This window comes from Arachis ipaensis, chromosome B02 (assembly GCF_000816755.2).
Source record: "Arachis ipaensis cultivar K30076 chromosome B02, Araip1.1, whole genome shotgun sequence".
In the NCBI taxonomy this organism is placed as follows: domain Eukaryota; kingdom Viridiplantae; phylum Streptophyta; class Magnoliopsida; order Fabales; family Fabaceae; genus Arachis; species Arachis ipaensis.
This window is the reverse complement of record NC_029786.2, coordinates 63726630-63738958: the sequence shown is the minus strand read 5'-3', so window position 1 is coordinate 63738958 and position 12329 is coordinate 63726630. Positions and strand designations below refer to the sequence as shown.

Here is a 12329-nt window from a genome sequence, read left to right as displayed (position 1 = left end):
AAAGAGATTCAAGCACCATTTGGTTATTTAGCGAGTTCCACACAATACAAATGGTTTATCTAATGACCATCTTGTGCAATATAAAGGAGCTAAATGCAAATCCAATTTGGAGAATTCTGGTAAAGTGTTCATTGTGTTGCAATAATATGCCACAAAGCAACAAAATGCAGCAAATTCATCCTACATTTTACTAATGACAATTATAAAGATGAACCATGGCTCAAAAATAAGAATTCTTGTCATCGGAAAGTTTGAATATCACGTCTTTCACATTTATTGAACAATCTATGCTAGACCCACATTAATTTTTGCCATATTATTCGGCACTTACTAACCATCTAGACCAAGTCACTTTTGAATCTGCAATTTGGTATGGGTGTGACAGTATAATGTGCTCATCCTTGGTCCAAATTAAGGAAAACTTATGATCAGTGCGCCTTTGGAAGTATTTATGCCACTGAATCGAACATATATATAAATCGTTTAGAATCACTTGTTGCCAAGCATCTCCTCAATTTGACCATTTTGGTTGTACAGATCCACAATTTTCTTTGCATATCCAGGCATATGCCTGTCAGCTCTGCATGCATTTATATTTTGAGAATATGAAGAACTGCACTTCAAATGAAAGTTAGAATTATCGACAATTCTCGTTCTTACCTTTCTTTTCCCCACATACGATTTACATGCAGATAGTTGCGGATGGTATGGTAATCAAGTGAATAGCGTGCAAATTCCAGACCCTTTGGACCAATCTTAACACAAGCCAGAGCCAAAATGTCAGCATCTCTCGTGTTCATAAACAGTTTATATAAATGGATAAATTGCTAGGAATTTTACCAAGTTTAGTATAAAAGCGAGCAAGTTTCCAATGAATTTGGGAGCCGGCTGAGAAGGACCTCTTCCTACTCAAATCAAGAATTTCAAATATAAAGGCAATCAAGATTGAAATCTCATAAGCTTCGATGCTAGGGCAAAAGAAATAAGAGATACTATGCATGCAACCATTAGATTCAGAATAATAAACATGTCACGAATGTCAAGGGCCAAAATGAAGACGAAATGCGAGTTATGCATACCTAACTTAGCATTATCGTCAGCCGTAACAGTCTCCATAACAAATGGTCTACGATCTCCCTGGTTCAGAAAGCAAAGTCATATTCCTCCTTGTCAGATAGTGAAGTTAATATTTTTAAATGGAATGCAGCTGATAATTTACAGCACTAGTTGTTGGATGAATCTCTAATAAGTTCTCTACAAGCCGCAGCATTTCTCTACCACGTTCATTCCTGTCATTTTTGAAGAGCAAACTGCAGATTAGAATTGGCCTTCTTACAAAACACCCTTGGATGAACACTGCAATCCATAATCTCAACACAATACATACTTGTGATAATAACTATTAGAACTAGATTTAAATCCGCACATTGCGCAAAACTAAAATTAATTAATTTTTATATGTAAGAAACCATTTAATAAAGAAGTTTTAAAAATTAATATTAAATCTAAATAAAATTGTAAAAGAGTTCATCACTATTAAGAAATTAATATTAACTATTCTAGTCTTTAAAAGAGTTCATCACTTAATACGTATATTTAAGAAACTTAAATATTATAGTGCAAGAATGAAACTATTAGATATAATGTAAAGATGAACATAATGTTTCAATAATTGAAAATAACATCTATCAATCATGACATCATGCTTTTGCAACATTATTATTATAACTAAATAATATTAAAAATGTAAATTATTGAAAAAAAGGTAATATATAATTGATAAAGACAATATATAATTGATAAATACAATTAGATCAAAAACAGCAAAAGAAAACTTAAAAATATTGTAAGAATTTCATACATTATAGTATTTTAGGAGTTCATCATCCACCATATAGTGAGCAAATAAAAAACCATGATCATCAACCAAATTTTTCAAATAATTGTGCAAAACATTAGCAATAATAGAGGATAAAGAGTGAGAGGTATATGAGAGGAGATAAAAAAGGTGTGAAATAAATGTTATGGTAAACATGAATATAAGTGAGAATAAAAAGAGAAAATAAATTAGGTTTTATTAACCAATTTATATCTATTCAAGAAAAATAACATTACTATTAAAGGTATAAAATAACCTAGAAAAAAAGAGTAAAAAGAGATTAAAAGGCTATAAAATGACAATTTCACTAAAAAGTTTGTGGCAATATTAGAAATTATCTAATATGTCAAGTGTTCATTGTATCATTATTTGGTTTTTCTTTTTATACTAGATAGATAGATAGATAGATTTTCATAAAATAAAATTGGATAAAGTATAATTTTTTGTCCCTGAAGTTTGGTAAAAGTTTCAAAAATACCCTTAAGTTTAATTTTGTTTCAATTTTGTCCCAGAAATTTTTAATTTGCATCAAATATATCCCTAGCAACTAATTTTTCAAAAAATTTAGAACCAATTCAACAACAATTACATACAACAACCTTCAACACAAGCAAATCAAACATAATTATCATGTATTATTGTTAGATTCGTCTTAAATTTTTTAAAAATTTAACTGTTGGGAGTATATTTGATGCAAATAAAAAAACTTTTGGGACAAATAAAAGCTATAGATGACATGGCAATTTTACATGAAACATAGAAGTTTATATATCATTCATTCACTATAACACTACTTTGGACTCCCCTTTAATATATTATAATAGATATGTGAATAAATCAATTAGGATAATATAGGATCAGTTCAAATCTCATAGGATTCATTACAATACGATAAAAAAATTTTCCATATTCATAATTTTGCACAGATTCCACTATGTAGCTAAGACACACAGAATCTATACCTTTCCTTCCACTTTAAACAATATCTAAGGAGCATTTACCGAACAAAGTCAAAGTGCAAAGGAAAGGACTTTAACTTTTTATTGGAGTTACCTGACTGTAACATATTGTGGATGTTGTGTCATGCTAATTCCAGAATACTTTGGGACACCCATATATCCAACTACTAAATCCTGAAAATTATTTTATTCAATGTGAAACTAGATCAGGAAAAATAAAGATAATTTCTTAACATGAAAATTTCACATCCAATCTATCCACTAAAGAAGATGGTTCAATTATAGACAGAATAATAGAGCAAATTGAAGGTGAAATCTCCAAAATATATTGTCAAACAGTGTCAAGCAAAATAACACGGTTATTATAATCAAGTTATTTAAACTATATATATATTAAAAAAATTATACATAGACATTCAAACATAGAGTGAACTAATGCAACAAGTGATCTTGTTATCTATCGCAAAGTATAATTAAATGTAAATAATAGATACCATATACTACTGCTCTCTCCCTCTCCCTCTCCCTCTCCCTCTCCCTCTCATCATAGATCAAATTTTAATAATAAAGGGGTTGGTAACCACAAAAATATTCGGTGCTTACAGAATTTCCTAGTATCAAGAGAAGTGATGAATTTTGAACACTTGATCTTAATTCCAGATTTGACATAGTATAGCCAACAGGAAAGTTAGAACTCGTTCAGCATCATAAGTGGAGTTAATACTCAAAATGATCTCCGAAATTTGATCACAGACTCAATTTGATCCCCCAATTTTTAATTGACCCAATTTATACCCTGAAATTTTAAGGCGTGGTTCAGATTGATCCTTCCATCCAACTCCGTCACCGGAGTGATGACATGACACACAAGCTTCACCATATGCCTCTCCTTCTTCCTCTTATCATCGCCATCACCACCTCTCCTCTAACAATACCCTCTCTTCCTCAACAAACAACAACATTCACAACCCACCAACACCCACACATTTCTCCCGCCACTTATGAAGGGCCTTTCTATTATCTGATCCTTCACTTTCTCACCATCACCATCACCATCTTCCCTCTACCAACGTTCTCCCTCCCCAACAAACAACATTAATAATCACTAACATTAACAAATTGAAGAGAAATAGAAAAAGAAAAAGAAACAAAACACTATACATTAGATCCCTCTTAATAGGAACACAAAGATGGTTGCAATGGGTGAAGGTGCTTCGAATTTGGGGCAATGGGTAGTGCGACCTTGTGATCAATGGTAACATTGGGAATGCATTGCTCAACATGTATGCTAAGTGTGGTTACATGAAAATGGGATTCAAGGTTTTCAACATGATTGTGCATAAGGATGTTATTTCTTGGGGTGTCGTTATTTGTGGCATGGCGATGAATGGTTACGGTAAGCAAGCATTGCAGCTCTTTTCACAAATGGTGGTTCATGGTGTTGGCCCTAAGGATGTCACATTCATTGGTTTGCTGTCTGCTTGCAGTCATGAAGGAATGGTGAGTGTAGGTGTTATGCTCTTCAAAGCTATGGTGGTGGAAATGTGTGGGTATTGATGAGTTATGAATGTTGTTTGTTGCAGGGAGAGAGAGTGTTGGTAGAGGGGAGGTGGTGATGACGATGGTAAGAGGAAGAAGGAGAGGCATGTGGTGAGGTTTGGGTGCCACATCATCACTCCGGTGACGGAGTTGAACGAAAGGGTCAATTTGAGCCACGCTTTAAAATTTCAAGGTATAAATTGGGTCAATTGAAAATTAGAGGATCAAATTGAGCCGGTGGTCAAGATTCGGGGGTCATTTTGAGTATTAACTCTCATAAGTGATTAAATTACTAATGTGAAAGAACATAACGGAGCAGTTAGTATAGTGCAGACAAATTCACGTGTACTTTAGGAAGCAACAAGCCACTTACACAACCTTCAAAGGTAAAATGAGGTAAAAAAATATGCATTCTAAAAAGATAAGAATAGACAAGGACTTACAGCTAAAGCATTTGTATAGTCAAAACAACTGCAGGAAAAAAAAAACGAAGAAAGCATGAAACAACATAAAACGAAATATAAGAAACTGTGAATTCTAAATTGTATATGAATTTGATATGTCACATTATACAAAGTAAAAGAACAGATAACCTGTAGCAAGATGGGGCAATAACATCAACCAAGTCATTTGCTGGTAGACAGAAATACGGAACCTGTTAAGTTAAAACAGGGAAACAGAATGAAGCCAATTGCTTGTAAAATCATGACCAAATAAATACGAGGAATGGTTGTTTACCTCTTCAATGTGACCATCCAGATGCTTCAAGTGGACCTGCAAAAAGTTTGACAGTGTGTCAGAATTTGACCAAGGAACAGGATATAGGATCTGCAAATAAAATGAAGAAATCATCTGTGGGTAGGAATCTTAATATTGCACCATGACTCAGGGTAGGAATCTTAATATTGTGCACAAGACTCACATACTCACAAATGCAATGAAAGCATATCACAAAAATTCAAAGTTGAGATTGTAACTTGAATCAATGTTTAATAGAAAAGAGAGAATTTAGAGAGTTCAGAAAGAAGAGATAATGAACTAAACAGTGTAACCTGTATTATTACTAAGCTTAGCACCAGATTTGTGCCTATATACAATGAGAAGACACTTATGGTATAAGCTAGTACAAAAGGCATGATAACTCTTACATGCTTAAGTTAGTTATGACAGCTGTAACTAACTACAGCTGTGCCATCATAGCTGGCTCTGCTACTCTAACTACCTGCTGACTCTCTAGATTACACCAGCTTACTTTATTAATGTTCACACATTTGATTGACAAAACTAAAACTAGGCGATACCTTGACCTCCTATGTAAAGAAATCGAACATGCGTATCACTTTTGATATTTCCAAGTACCATTGGCAGCATTGCCTCGCGCGTAAACTTCCAGACCCACAAAACCTAGTTTGTTAGGTTACATGGATCAAATAATGTCTGTCTTATCATGAACCATGTCTATAAACAAGCCATTTATATCCTTCTTTTCATAATATTTTATCAATAGTGTCATAACTCATAACTAGTAGCATAAGGCACTGCTGTTGTTTTGTTGTTGTCATAACCCATAACTAAAGTGAGGTACCGGTAACCAGAGTAATATGCATGTACAAAATAGTTTACATCATTCCCAATTATAATTCTAAAGAAACCCATTTGGTGCTATAATTTTAAACTATGCATTTACATTTTACAGGAGAAAATTTTTATTTATTTATTTTTTGATAACAAAAGAAAGAATTCCATTAAACAATACAATGAAGTCAATGAAAAGATATCCTCCCAAGCCAAAAGAAATATACAAAACACCACAAAATTCAATGAACAGTATCTTTCCAATCTCTCATCATGTCTGAAAGGGAAAGTCCTATGAAAAAAAAATATGCTTTACGTCATATATAGATGCTAAATGTCTAATTCTATTCCAGACATCAATTTTTCCTGAAACTATATCACTAAAAGATCATACATTGTGCGCTAACAAAATACTCCAAATAGCAGCATATATTGCACAATGCCGCAAAGATTTTGCCTCCTTCTTTCCCCAAAGCCTGTAAACCTCATTAAAGAAACCGATCTAGTGATGCTGGGCATACCAAAGACCCAATAAATACCGGACAGAATTCCACAAAGAATCAGCCATAGGGCAGCGTAAGAACAAATGTGAGACCAGTTCTGAATCTCCCCAACACGTAACACACATTTGGAGAAATGACCTTATGTGGTCTTCTCATTTGTAAATTGTCATTGGTATTAATTCTATTAAGAGAAGGTGCTATAATGGAGGATTGGCTAGAGACTGAAAATAAGATTTACAGGTATATAGACCCATTGAATCAAGAAACCACAATCTTTTATCAACATTTTACAAGATAATAAAAACACTAAGAAACTTGTAAATGTAATAAACTAAATTATAGAGAGTTTTATAGCAGAAAACCTTGTAATCTTGCATGAACTCATAATGGAGAACGGTTTCAGGTGTTTCACTTGCAGCCTTTAGAAACTTATCTAGTCCTCCTCTAGTTCCGTTATCCACTATTGAATATGAATTTCTGTATCAGTCCAAATTCCAGAAGGACTAGTGTAAATATGTTCAAAACGTAAACAAATAAAAAATTATCCATTTAGCAATTGATGATTACCAACTTTATAATTCATAATAATTCATGTTGTGTTATGCTGAAAACTTGAAATAGATTGTGTTTATACCATGGGTAGCAGTTTAGGTGTTGTATTTATTGAAAGTAGTGGAGTAGAGTGCTACTATATTGCTCTAAACTGATTCCCTACTTGTCACAATACCTCTTCTAATGATACGAATGAACAGTAGGTTTGTAGATTTATTCTTATATTCCTTGATTAGTCATGGATTGAAACAATTCAAAATAAAATAAAACCACTAGCATACCACAATTTGTGCCTAAAACATAGAGCTTATCCAAATTCAAGTGGTGCTCAACCGATCTTAATGCTGCAATTGAAGAAATTAATCTGCATTACATTACAAGTCACAATAGAGAAAATGATAAAAACTACAAAAAATGAAAGACATCTTTGTAGCAGTCATACCTTGCACCTGGCAGCCTACACCACAGAAAAGAAGACGTTTGACACCTGCAGCCTGTCATAAATGAAAATTAAAATCAACACATAGCAACAATACTTCCAAATGTTCTTATGGCAATCGAAATCAAAAACTAAAACAAAGAGTATAAATTAATATCACAGCCAATTGAAGAATTGTCTTCCCTTGTAGGTTTCATATCAAAGAAAGAGTTTAGGTAAATGATCTATTGGACTTCATGGAGCCTATTGTTTCTTTAGTATGCATATAACCTCTTCATATCCATAATTTGCTAATAGAACTTTCTCACATGTAATAGATAGAAACAAATAAATTGTCAAAAGTATCTAGTTCAAAGCAAATAATAGAGTTGAATGGTCATCTGCTTTAAGAAAAGCACCAAATGAAGAAAAATGTGAATAACAGATAAACCATCAATGTGGACATGGATGACTAGTCTAGTAAACATAAAACATCACTGAATGAATTTGACATCACAATCACCAAGCCAAGAGAACTGAGGGATAACTCAGAAATGTTTTGTTCATTATATGAACATATTTCAAACCTTAGCAAGAAATTCCCATGAATATGGTGAACTTGATATTCAAATGAATATTCTTTCATAGCGAGAAAACTTCTCAAAATGTTTGAACAGTTAAATTTGTATAGAAAATATGCTGCTATGTGCAACTATTGAAAAACAAAAAGTAACTTCGCAAGCACCTCAACAAGCGCAAGGGTATTGAGGTTAGGAGATAATGTTGGCTTGACACCTTTAGCAGCCAACACCTCATCTGGTGTCCTGAATTTGGTAAAGAAACAATTAAGTCTCAATAGTAAATAAAAGAATTAAATATCCCCAAAAGCTGGAGAAGTTGCACAACTACACAACAGATATCATTTTACAATACCCTTCTGCATTAAAACATTACATGGCACTTTGCACAATGTAATTGGAAGGGGTAGAAGGGGCTTTACATACTTTAGTTACCCAGCAATTCCTTTATTAACTAACTTTGTTAAACTCCTCAAGATTCTTTACTCAATTCACTCTATTATTAGAGCACAACAGGTGCCTTACATCATTGAAGCTAACTTTAACACGAGTCTGACATTTTCACCAAGACTGGGTGGGAAACAAAATTTGCACTGATTTTGCAAGCCCAGTGCATTTTCAATGATATGTTCATTTGGCTTCAACAAAAGTTATCCCCAAACCACAACTCCCCCATGTGAAATGGCCCATTTTTGAATCGTGGGGAAGGGGGGAATCTCTCATTCGCAACACGCTATTGCAAAATAGGACCTATTTCACAAAAAAACGCCCATTTCGCAAAGTGCTATGTGACATGTTAACATAACAGGGTATCACGAAATGGTACAATTTCTTCAGCTTTTGCATATTTCTGGAAATACTTCTGGAAAAATTTCAACCAGAATGCCATGAAGCAAACCTTGCTAAAACAGGTCTTGGAGTGAATCTGTCATCAGGATCACTATGAAGTAAACATAATTAACACAAGAAACAAGGTCAGCTTTAACAGACAGCCGCATCTTGCATCCCATCTAAAAACTTGCAAGTTTTTTCCAATACCTCTGTACACAAATGACGGCTTCAACCATGCCTGATTTAAGCATTTCTATTGCAATGGTTGTCACTATCCCAGTCCATTGAGCTCCTATCATAAGAATAAATTTGACAAGTAAAATATAGCCACTAAAGTTTTGGATTGAAATCAGAAGTAACATTAGAAAACCCAAAAATCAAAAGGGAAGAAATGATGATTCAGAGGCCCTACCCAAAGATGAGTATTTAAAAAAGAAATTAGAAAAAGACTGAGAAAAAATACTTAAAGCACAAGACATACACTAATAGTTACAATCCAAGTATAATATGGTAGAAGCATATGGAATTTACCATTTTCAACTCTGGAAAAAAGTACCTTCCACAGGGTTAAGTTTTCGAGCATATAACACCTCCTCATGGACCCCTAAGTAGGTTTCATCTAAGGTATCAGTTTTTCTCCCTCTACCATGAACAACAGGTTCCAATCTCTGAAATGGAAAACAATTATGCCATCTTTGTAGTTTCTAGACAGAAGCACACTAATCAAGGTATTTCTTTTTTCCGATGTTCAATTATGCAAATGAAAAATGTGAACTTGAATAATCAAATTTTAAATGATAAAATTAAGAAGTGCACAACATTGAAGAATTCATTTTAATTTTTGACTGGATTCATTGAGATTCATGCAACAATAAAAAGTGGATGCATAGGGTTTTACCGCTAGAATTAGAAATTACTGTTTGTTGATGAATTACAATGACAGAGGATTTTAAGATACCTCTCAACAAACCAAACGCTCACAATTACACAAATGACTAGACACCAGTCTCTCTATCATATCACTTCTATTTATGTTAACCAAGTATTTAATTAGTTGTACCATAAGTCCGTAACCAAACTACTCTTACTAATGGTATTCATGACGCATACAATTGAAGTGGTTAATCATTAGAAATCCTTCAGTTTGGACAACTTGAATAAGAGAACACAATTTGGTTTCCAGAAGTTCACAACACAGACAATTTCGCTCCAATGGAAAAGATATTATATTCGCTCAAGATACGCCAATGATTATTGTGCATTTGTGCTGACAAATTCTGTCCCAAAATGATCAACACACTGAAACATAGTCTATAAAAATCAAGTTGCTAACAAATCATTCCCTACAACAGCTTTGCTTTTGTTAACATTAACAAATCTCATTAGTAAAAATAGAATTCATCATTAGGCTACTACAAACTAATAAAACATCATTTAGCAACTAGCTTGTCAACATTTTCACTTTTTAGGTGCCAAACCGGTGGTTCTCCCTTTCAATAGAATACTTATGCATCAAAATTCGAACCAAGTAGCCATCCAAATGGAGGAAAATTATTATTTCTACTCGGGAACCAAATAGGTGATGTGATGAGACTATGCAGCACAATTTAGCGACAAAAGAAGAACTTGGTTATGAACATGGCGGGCAAAGTAGAAACAAATCTTTGGTTTTGTCGGAGTAGTTTCAGGCTTCAAAAAAAAGAAAGTTTCTACTATATTCTGCTAACTAGATTACCTCTAATTTTCATACAGACCATGGGATCTACCAATTAAGTGCTAGAACCTAACCATTTTTGTCAACCTAAGTTGACAACCTTTTCTATCCAATCTTGTAATAATGAGAAAAGGGCCAAGTATCAAGAGGGTTAAAAATGTATTTGTGATTTAGTAGCATCGGAAAATACTAGTACATAAATAAATTGAAATTTTGAATCAAATTGATGAGGTAAAGCAAGAGTCATAGATACATGAATAGTAACAAGTTAAGGAGAGGAAGTAAGAGAGCGAGTTACTTCAATCCTAGACATTCCATCTCCCAAGAAAGCGCATGCATTCTTGACATGTGCAATATAATATGTGTCACACAAGCCGCAACTACTGTTTTCAAGAAAGGGAACAAATTAACAAAACAGAATATCTTTTTTCTTGAAATGGGAAACACTAAGTATATATCATTACCTGCAATGATCTTTTGCTGGGTAAGTGCCACCTGGTGCAATGGGCCTTGACCTTTTCCTCCAGTCCTCTCTCAGTGTCACATCTTCTTTCCAACATCCCCAAAAATAAAACAAAAGATAATAAAAATTAAAAAGTAAAGAGTTTAGAAGAGAAAGGCGAAAGGGAAAGGGAGTAGTGTTGCGATGGTACCTTTGGATGAAGAAGAACGAATGGAAAAGGGGAGAGAGAGGGGAAGTGAGGAGAGCTTGCCAATGAAGGAAGTCATTGCTAAGCTCAAAGTCTGAAGCTAAGGTTGAAACTCTAAAGTTTAAACTCAAAGCCACGATAAAGGTGGTTGTTCTCTGCACCACAACTTATGAATGATGTGGAATCAACAATCATATTTCTCTCTTTTCTAACTAGAGCGTGGCGGTGGTGCCCGCGTAGAGTATCAGTAAATGAATTATTTTCAAACTGAAATTTGCATTGAAAAAGATATATGAAATGAGATTGGTTTCAGGAAAGACCAATTAAATTTTGCCACTTCAACTGGCTGGAACAGTTATAGCAAGTTGGAAGAAGAAAAAAAGGGAAGCGATTCAGGGAGCATAAATGAAGAGAGAAACAAAGATTTAGAGAGTACCTGAGGGTGAGGGGAGAAGAGAGGCGAAGGAGTAACTGCCAAGTTGATGGCGCCGGAGAAGAAAGAGAAGGAAATTAACGCAAATAACAACAGGAAAACTTACAAATCATTACAATTCAAAAGAACATGAAGAAGAAGAAGCGGATGATAAATTTGTATCCAAACCTAGAAGGGAGAACACAGAATGAGAACGGAGAAGACGCGTTAGAAGGAGAAGCGTCTAGGAACGAAATCTCGAAGAAGCACAACGGACCGGAGGCAGGGCGGAGGAGAAGCTCACTGTCACTCTCAGGCACTCGCTCACTAGATAACTTGGAGTCTTGGACTTTTTTATCTTAAATTATATTTTAATTATCCTCTTAATTTTTAAATAAAAAAATTATTTTTTATTTTTTATGTTTTAAAAATGTAGCACATATATTTAATTATTGTGGCGCATCTGTAATTTAGTCTCAGGCCAAACATGTAATATTCTCAGAGATGTATTCGGGATGAATTGCGTTGGATTTTAGTAAATTTGATATTCGAATCTACTAATTTTAATCGGTTTGAGTTGAATTTCTTTTGTGATCGAACTCGAACCGATGATTAAATTTAAATTGGATCGATTCAAATAATCAATGATCGATTAGAATTAAATTTATAAGACAAAATTAAAAAAAAATTAAAAAATATATATATATTATACTAAAAAA

The 12329-nt window shown here is 33.8% G+C and overlaps 1 protein-coding gene across 13 annotated transcripts; it reads right to left on the bottom strand.

The window, feature by feature from the left end:
* Nucleotides 95-11959, bottom strand: LOC107625360 (7-hydroxymethyl chlorophyll a reductase, chloroplastic-like). 13 transcript variants are annotated; one of them, XM_021115887.1, is made up of 21 exons: nucleotides 11800-11959; nucleotides 11635-11669; nucleotides 11202-11465; nucleotides 11013-11097; nucleotides 10847-10931; nucleotides 9391-9502; nucleotides 9042-9126; nucleotides 8902-8943; nucleotides 8171-8249; nucleotides 7450-7501; nucleotides 7289-7351; nucleotides 6818-6915; nucleotides 5116-5151; nucleotides 4971-5032; nucleotides 4821-4848; nucleotides 2933-3012; nucleotides 1220-1289; nucleotides 1080-1137; nucleotides 841-905; nucleotides 661-755; nucleotides 95-580 (listed from the first exon to the last, which is right to left on the bottom strand). In XM_021115887.1, the coding sequence occupies exons 3-21, from the start codon at nucleotides 11275-11277 to the stop codon at nucleotides 490-492; spliced, it is 1362 nt and encodes a 453-aa protein (XP_020971546.1). In that variant the 5' UTR covers nucleotides 11278-11465; nucleotides 11635-11669; nucleotides 11800-11959; the 3' UTR covers nucleotides 95-489. The 13 variants fall into 13 exon arrangements, with proteins under 13 accessions (XP_020971546.1, XP_016183464.1, XP_016183470.1 ...); XM_016327978.2 differs by having other exon boundaries at nucleotides 11202-11364; XM_016327984.2 differs by having other exon boundaries at nucleotides 10847-10928; nucleotides 11202-11364.